The sequence below is a fragment of the Pinus tabuliformis genome, chromosome 6 (genome assembly GCF_031772625.1).
Source record: "Pinus tabuliformis cultivar Carrire ecotype Pingquan chromosome 6, CPIR1, whole genome shotgun sequence".
Taxonomy (NCBI): Eukaryota; Viridiplantae; Streptophyta; class Pinopsida; order Pinales; family Pinaceae; genus Pinus; species Pinus tabuliformis.
The window spans coordinates 1,401,709,987-1,401,719,072 of record NC_142292.1 but is presented as its reverse complement, the minus strand read 5'-3'; the positions used below and the strand labels follow the sequence as shown (position 1 = coordinate 1,401,719,072).

The following is a 9,086-nucleotide window of genomic DNA, read 5'->3' as shown; positions in this document are numbered from 1 at the left end:
TGGAACTCCAACAAATCCATAGCATTGTTGTCATATACATACTTTAGTTTCTACAGATTTAAAATGGCACCTTATCTCCTACCTAGCCATTACAAATGTTGCAACAAGGTCACATAAAACTGTTGATTGAGAGGGCTCCAATTCAAATTGTATTATAGCTTGTATGGGCCTAACTCCCTTAAGGGAGGGCCCAATGAGATGAAAGAAATGTGAAGACTGATCTTCTGTACGTATTAGTTCTGTGTTGAGTTTTATCTACACACTCTGATCATTGCGTTGCTATAAGCTTGAGCATAAATGGTGTCAATTACTATTATCTTGATATTCGACACAGGGAATACCAAGATCTCATCGTCGGTAAATGTTGATTGTTTTACGGCCAATTGTATAATATCGGTGTCGAGGTTCTTTGTTGGAGATATTATATCAACAATGTGAAGAGTCTTGCATGTCGCATCTTTACTTAAGCTAGAATATTGCCTCGACTTGTTGGCTTTGACAATTATACAGTTGGGTGCAGATGACCTGAGAGTTGTGAATGCGGAGGAGGACATTTGTTGCATTGAGATCAGTCACTGGATTGATTGAAAAGCTCATGGGGCAAGTCTGATGCATTTAGAGTGGACTTGTTTCAGCGTTGGGGTTTCTGTCTCCGAAATATTTTCAAATTCAATTTCTCGTTGCTTTAAAAAACAATTACTGATTTTTTGTTGTGTTTGATGTCTCTCTAGGCTGATCCAACTTCGGGCAGGTCATATTAACCTTGTGAATACCTCTCTCAACAACTTTTATCAATATTTGCATTAGAAACCCATATTTTGAACATAATTCAAACACCAACGGTGTCACTGCTCATGCCATCTTGGTGCCTTCTCTTTCAATACACGCATGGCCACTTCATTGGCTTAGGCCCGTTGGAAAAGGTTTTGTAAGAAAAAACTCAATTATCATTTGGAAATTATATATTACCTTAAATAACCTACAATTTCAACAAAGTGAGAATAATAACATGAATGGAGTAGAGAAGCCAATAAAAATTAGAACTGGGGATAACAATTTAAACAAAACAATTATAATATAGTCTATGTATCTGGAAATCTTCAAATTTGGTGAGACACAACCTTTATGCTTTCAAAGGATAAGTAAGACTTTTTCTTGTGGTATTAACACAAGATAGTTTTCAACCAACAATGACAAATATATAAAAAAAATTATTAAATTTTAAGGTAGAATGGTATTCCTTTACTTGAAAATCTTATATTGTACCCCATACAAGGCAAGCCTTGAATAGTTTTATGATATTTAAGCTATTTAACAATAGTGTATCATATAAAATTTATTTACAATGACATACATAATGAATGAATATATATATATTTTTTTAATTCATGTGCAACAAGCTTGTTTTATATTTGCTATATATTGCTATATAGTAAAATGTCATGTTTGATTAATAGTATATTTACAATATAATATTCCCAATGTAATTTCAATGTGAATTTTATTATATATATATGACACATGTAAGTTTGTTTTCACATTGAGTTTAAAGTTTATAATACAATTCAATTTATTAACATATATGTTTATATTTACAAATGTTAATTAAACAATAATGTTTATTAATATTTATTGAGATTCAATTTACATATGAATGAGTGTTAGTTTAAATCTCATTTTCACATGTGTACATTATAGAAAAAACTAAGTAAGAGATAAGGTGGAATTAACTAAATTCTATGCAAATAGCATTCATGCACATGGATAGCACTAAAATGTGATATTTGTTGCATTTCATGTTGTTTTACCTTGTTACATTATATTTTGTTTATAGTTTACAGTATAATATTTTTTTTAAGTGTGAATATATGAAGATTGTATGTGAATATTTTTTTAATTTAATATTAAAATAAATTTAATTATTAAAATTGTATAAGTGTCTTGAGATTTGTAAATATATTGAATAGATTAATTTAAATAAAATGATTTTAATTCAAAATTAAAATATAAACTATTCAATAAACATTGTTATTAATTTTTTTTTAAATACTATTACTAAATTACTTTTTTTAAATGATAGAAAATTAATAAATTTAGAATCTCAACAAAATCCATAAAAATTTTGATTATTGCTCTATTTCTATTAATTATAACACTAAGCACTAACTCTAATTTCCCTATATTTAAACTGAACCACAGGTGCTAGCTACTACATAACACTAGTTAATAAATGACTTAGTATGTAAACTCAACTTCTTTTTATAAATATTTTTTTTAAAGTAATTTCATTTAATTAATAAAAAAAATTAATTCACTAATATTTAAACATTAAATTTCATAATATACATAATACTTAATAACACCAAAATCACTCATTAAAATTCTCCCATAAACAAAATTTAAACCATATTACATATTTTTCACAATTAAAATCAATAAGATCTAAAATAAAAATTTCCCCACAAAAAAATCACATCAACATTGATTACATTAAATTACTAATTAACTCAATCATGAGGGTGTATCTCTGCATATAGACATATAAAATATTTTCTATTAATTAGATTAAATTACTAGTTAACTCACCAAATACTTTCTATTAATTAGATTAAATTACTAGTTAACTCACCAAATACTTTCTATTAATTAGATTAAATTACTAGTTAACTCACCAAATACCATCATGGGGGTGTATCTCTACATATAGAGATATAAAATATTTTCTATTTACGTTAACTCGTGAGTAATTCTTGAAAATCATAATCTCAATTTTTATATATATGGAGTTGCATGCGAGCTAAAAGTACGTGGTCATCCAGTCCACTGATTGTTTGTTTGAAAAAGACTCGCAGAACTTTTCAGTTCGGCCTTTAAATGGCCATTGAGGCATTGAGAACATGCTCAGAGGAGCAATCTAATCCCTAATTGTCGTGATAGTTGAAAATTATCAGTTGAAAAAACTTGGTTTGAAGTAATTCCTGGTGCTCGTGTGATTCGAACTCGCGATTCCCGTTGGCGCGAAATTATTATCGTCATGTCTTCTCTTCCGTTTCTCAGTAGACCTAGACCTAAGAGCGGCTTATCGACCCCTTTAGTCGTAAAGGTAACATGGTTTTCCTCTCATCTCTGTTATGTAATTTTATTGGGCTTTCTGGGATTTTATGTACAGGCCAAAGGATTTGGGTTTGATAGGGTTTGTTATGTTTTAGTGTAATAGTTATTTCTATATTTTAATTTTATTAGATTTAAGGGTTTGATGGGATTTGTGAGTTTGTTATGTTTCAGTACAAATTTCAATTTTGTTTTATTTAGGGGTAAAAGATTAGAAAGGAGAATTGAGAACTTTTTCCTGCTAGCTTATTTGTACTTTTCTTTTTTGGTTAAATTTTTTGGAATTTTTTTAACTAATATTTTTGGTGTGTTTTTAAAACTGAGTTGGTTCTTGGCCTGGTTGTTTTTTTGGGTTACTTTTTCCAGAAGATTTTTCAAACTATGAGAATATATGGCCAGGATCAGTCTGCTTTTAACAGTATTAGAAGTGGAATCTCTTTGTTAAAATTGGAATCATGAAAAGTTTTAAAAATTTGGTTTGGTCCTTGGCTTAGCTGTAACCTTCAAAATAAATATATATATAATATTACTAAATACAAGTTAATGCTTTTATTTCCTGAACAAACATTGTCTTATACAAAGACTAAAATAAATTCATAAGACTACCGCTGCAGACAGAAGAATAAAGTAAATTCATAGGAATACAGCTCCAGAAATAAAATTTCAGAATGCAGCACGTAGAAATTCTAGCAACCCAATGTGACCATTCGTTGTATTCTTCTTTTTTAGCTTTATTTTTGTTCCTGTCCATTTCATTGCAAGCTGTTTTATTTTTTTTGTATTGTGTTTTTCCTGGTTGTAGTCTAATGTCATATTTGCAGGATTGTTTTTTTTCACTAAATTGCACAATGTATTTTCTTTTCAGCTCGGCTAAAAAGTCACTTGTGTATGGTGTAAATATTTCCTGGTGTCTTTGATCTTTTTCAGCTCGGCTAAAAAGTCACTTGTGTATGGTGTAAATATTTCCTGGTGTCTTTGATCTTTTTTCATATCACTAGCTAGGAATTTACAACTTTTGATCCATCAAGAGCCAAAGGGCCTTATGGGCAGACCTACCTGCTTGTCAAAGTATGCAGTGCCAATCTAATGAGCTTTTGTTGTTAACCCACACTTTTGATTGATTCATTGAGAGCATAATGCCTTTATGTGCATGTCACAAACTTACCTGCTCTTCAAGGTTTGTAGTGGCAATTTAATGGACTTTTACTGTTAATCCGCCTTTCTCCAGCAACTATGTTAGACACTATTGGGAAGTGTGGTTTGGAGAGTTTCCAGGTTATCTGGACTGTATTGAGTCAAATTGTGAGTGGGTAGACTGTGATAATTGAAAACTCATTGTGGATACCCTAAAAAGCATAAAGTTACAATTCAATCTTGAGCTTTGTGAGTTTAAATTCCAAATCCATCAATTATGATAATCATCTTTCTTTCTATTAAAGTTATGTTCTTTTACAGCCTTGCAAGTTTCAGAATAATGAGTGTTTCATTTCGTTTGCCCTTCTTGGTTGCAGGTGAAGTATGAGGGTACGTTCTGGCGTTTCAATATCTACATTTTGGAAGATGGCAGACCAGATATCTCTTTGAATGCCTTGAGATATAAAATCTGTGATCGTTTTAAGTTAGACATTAATTCCGGTTTTATTATCACTTACATAGACGAAGATAATGATATTATTGATATGGTGGATGAGGATGAATTAATTGATGCTCTGAAACAGAGACTAAATCCTCTTCGTTTAGAGGTATCGTTTACTGGCCAGAAAGATGTGGAAGCTACCACGAGATCTTCCAATGAAACATCCACGCTCCAAAAAAATCCAATTCCTAAGGGGAACAATCAAACTTTGAATTCAATAAGCACATGTTTGGATGAAATATTAAAAAAATTATCTGAGCTTCTACAAAAGACACAGATAAAATGTGTTGAGGATCCATTTCTTAAATATGCTGCACCTATGCCAAAGATGGCAGGAAAAATGGACAGTTTTAATAAGGATGTGGCTACTGCTAGCTCCACCACAGAAGGGTGCCAGGATTTGAAGCCATGCAGTGACACCCAGGCTAATAATGGCACAACTCATACACTGAATGGACAAGAAGATGGAAATGATTGCAAGTTTCATGCTGGTTGTCATATTCTTCCTGGTCCTTCAGCACGCAATGATTGCAAGTTTCACGATGGTCGTCATATTCTTCCCGGTCCTTCAGCACGCAATGATTGCAAGTTTCACACTGGTAGGCATATTCTTCCTGATCCTTCAGCACCTCCCCTTTCTATAGAGACTCACTATAATCACTATTGTCATCATGGACTTGCGAATCTTTCAGGTCCTACAGCATCCCCTGTCCCTTTAGACGTTTCTGGTAATCGATTGAGGATAACCACAAGGCCTTCCAAGATGACATTTCAAATCTTCCACAATGGAGTGCAATGTGATGGTTGTGGAATGAGTCCCATTGTTGGTCCCCGTCACGCATCCAAAATGTAAGTGATGTTAATACATTACTGTTTATGTGCTATGGATTTAATGTCATTTGTAAAAGAACTAATATATAAATATGCATCTGCAGTAAGGATAACTACTCTCTCTGCCTTGATTGCTTCGTTGAAATGGGCAAGGATGATGAATACATAAAAATTGTTCATCCTTTGGAGAACGCCCCTCCAAAATTTCCCAAAGAAGTGCAGTGCCATGGTTCTGGAATGAGTCCAAATGCTTGTTCGAGCTTTTCTTCTAAAATGTAAGTAAAGTTGATAGATTAAATTGTGTTTGCTTATTTATATGATTTCCCATTTAGATGATAGCCATTAATAGAACTATTGTCTTGACTCTGGGCATGCACCTGTAGGAAGGATGACTATAATCATTGCTATGATTCCTTCTATAAAATGGGCAATGAGGATCAATACAGAGGAGTTGGTTGTGCAGAAGTTGCAAATTGCTTAAGAATAGCCCATCATTATGATTCATGCAAGCTACAACACATTTACAGGGAAGGGTTAGCACACCAGGGAAAGCTGTTTGATACATGGGTAATGTCTCTATCAGAAGCATTTATATTATATCTTGTCTGCTACAATTTCAATGTACAATGCAATTTTGCTGATGCAAAATAGCCTTGTGCTTGTGGAAGTCCCCTTACTGTTCATGTAGCTAAAAAGGTTTTCTTTCTTCTTTGCAGTCCCCAGTAGGAAAAATGTACAATCAATCACCAGGAAATCTTAATTGTTGTTCTGTTAAAGATGTTACTGTCTGTGATGGAGCTCAATTAGCTCCAGGGGCCCATTTTACTAAGATTTGGCGATTACGCAATTCTGGTACATTGCCATGGCCCCAACATACCCATCTAGTGAGAATTGGGGGCGCTGATTTAGGAGCTGGAAATGAAGTCAACCTGGAGGTTAGTGGGATATATGTCTCTTAGTTCTCCTTGTATATACATTTACATTGGGATGACAATGTAGTGCTAGAGTAGATATGAACTTTTGGCTGTTACAGGCCATTAAAGTACACATTGGATATTTATTCTTGGGTGTAATATATTTGAGAACTGTGCAATACAGATTCAGGAGAAGGGTTGTCCGGTGGATGAGGATTTTGATGCTGTCGTCCATTTTATTGCCCCTGTGGAACCTGGACTATATGTCTCACACTGGCGTTTGATGTTACCTTCCGGTCAAATCTTTGGGCAACCACTGTGGGTCGTTATTCAGGTGCGATGTTCTGTTAAGTGCTCTTATGTTGTAGTATTGTTTGCATGGTGCGATGTTCTGTTAAGTGCTCTTATGTTGTAGTATTCTTTGCATTGTATAGAATTCGCCCTTTGTTTTATAACTAAATGAAATGCAAGTTTGCGCATTTTTTTGGTCCATTGCATTTAGATGATTCCAAACATAGACCAAATAATTAATGATATCATTAATTATAATGATATTTTTGAAAATAATATAATCACAAAAGTTTTAAATCAGTGAAATTAGAAATATAAAAATGTTGATTGCATTTAAAAATGTGAAGTGTTATTATGGCTCGGGAATAAAGAGATGCTCCTGTGTGCAATACTAATAAACAAAATGAAAAAAAAAAATTATGGTTATAAAAAACTAACTTATATCCATCTCAACCCCTGATCTTTTAAGCAGAGAGATTGGCACCTAGATTGGCTCCTATATGTTTGTTACACTTTTTACTCCCCTGGTGCTTAATAGGAAAACGGTTAAAATGGAACTTTTTAGAATTTCAATACAGCTATTAGTTATTAACGTCCTAGTGTAAACCTTTTTGTTTCAGAGTTAATAATTTCTCTGTGACACTCTTTACGAATGCTACTTTTTATTTCAGGTAGTAGAATCCTCAAAAGAGGGCTTCTTACCTCTTCCTATGAAGTCTGCCCTAACTATGAAGTATCCTGATGGAAATGCTGGATCATTTCAAGAGAAAAGCAAACAAGGATTATTTAGTGTGGATATTTCATGCCAGGAGTGTGTCTCACCTCATTCTATGAAGTCCGTCCAGACTACAAAGGATACCGATGCGAGAGCTGCATCATTTAGAGGGCAAAGCAAACAAAAATTATTTGGTATAGATATTTCTTTGAAGGATTCTGATGAAAACGCCATCTTGTTTGACGATAATATGAATCTCAAGCATCCAGATGTGGTCACGATACCTGATGGTACTTCCGTGATTGAACAATCTAGAGAAAAAGTATCTGATGTAACCATGCAGGACTTTTCTATTCCAGTCTCAATACCTGATGGTTCTTCCACGATTGAGCAACATAGAGAAAATGCATCCGGTTTAACTGTGCAGGATTCTGATGTTCCTAACCAGCTGCAGGGAGTCAGCACAGATACTAGTTTTATGTCCTCCACTTTAAGAAGAAATACATCGCTTTATGTTCCTGTCCACAATGCTTCTAAACGGAACTTTAATGTGTGTGTGGGGGCTCCGTGTTTGCCGATGTCTGACACAAATTCATATAGTGGTAAATACCCAGAAGAGAGTAGGGTAATGGAGCAGTTCCATCGTGACGAACTTGAAACCATGGGTTCTAATCAAAGGACACTGAATGCTGATATACCGAGAAGACATAACCATGATTTACAGAGCACATCGGATGTTCTATGTACTGCAGCTGAGTGGAATGCACTGTATGACGAACTGTATGACGAACTATTTAAATCGGTGCTATTATTTAAAGAGCAGATCGGATGTTCAATGGACTGCAGCTGAGCGGGATCCAATGTTTTGACGAACTACAAGAAATGGTAACTCGAAACTGGTTATGATTAATATTTTTAATTGGATTCAGCATTGGAACTGAGCTGTTTTTTTGAGTTTTTTTCTATTCTATATCATTTTTCAACGAGAAAATGAAGAATAAAAAATGAATAGATGAAAAATTGTTTGGTTACTTATTTCGACTCTAAATGTGGGCTTGCAGACAATGCTCGATAATGATGTACTGTGAAGGGAGTTGATTTGGATCTCTTAACAGCCAAAAGGACTGCTTCTTTGAAAGCGGTTGATCAATGGCTCGCCTTTTAGGTGTCCAGATTTAGGATGTGGTTCTCACAAGACTTATAGGCTCTCCAAACCTGGATCAAGTTTTAGTATTTTAGTGATTGAACTGTTGCAGATAGAGTTTTACTGTGGGATTACCTTAGTCATACTTTCATCTTAGATACAAATGTTTGTAATGATGGATGAATGAATATAAAAATATGGATGGTTTTTCTCTCAGATATTTTTGAATCAACATTGAATTTGGGCTCCACCCATCACATTATATGCATATTATAGCTAAGGTGTTTAGTTTAATTTTGCTAATATTATATGTGCACATGCACATATATGAAAACTGTAAATTTTTGTTTCTCTTGGTGAAATTAATTGAAATGGTTATGGTTATGTTGGAAAGTTTCACAAAAATAGTCAACCAAGCAATTGTGGAAAGATCGGTTTGACCCG

The 9,086-nt window shown here is 33.6% G+C and overlaps 2 protein-coding genes across 3 annotated transcripts; both read left to right on the top strand.

Annotated features, from left to right (window-relative positions):
* Positions 1-2,773: 2,773 nt before the first annotated feature.
* Positions 2,774-5,857, top strand: LOC149263901 (protein NBR1 homolog). The gene is made up of 4 exons (XM_089392137.1): positions 2,774-3,103; positions 4,623-5,346; positions 5,440-5,596; positions 5,683-5,857. Exons 1-4 carry the CDS (start codon positions 3,035-3,037, stop codon positions 5,855-5,857), a joined length of 1,125 nt encoding a protein of 374 aa, XP_089248263.1. The 5' UTR covers positions 2,774-3,034.
* Positions 5,858-5,984: 127 nt separating this feature from the next.
* LOC149263900 (uncharacterized) lies at positions 5,985-8,793 on the top strand. Of its 2 annotated transcripts, none has more exons than XM_089388559.1 (5): positions 5,985-6,145; positions 6,295-6,513; positions 6,677-6,826; positions 7,455-8,383; positions 8,560-8,793. In XM_089388559.1, the coding sequence occupies exons 1-4, from the start codon at positions 6,002-6,004 to the stop codon at positions 8,346-8,348; spliced, it is 1,407 nt and encodes a 468-aa protein (XP_089244685.1). In that variant the 5' UTR covers positions 5,985-6,001; the 3' UTR covers positions 8,349-8,383; positions 8,560-8,793. The 2 variants fall into 2 exon arrangements, with proteins under 2 accessions (XP_089244685.1, XP_089244690.1); XM_089388564.1 differs by having other exon boundaries at positions 6,009-6,145; positions 6,302-6,513.
* Positions 8,794-9,086: the final 293 nt, after the last annotated feature.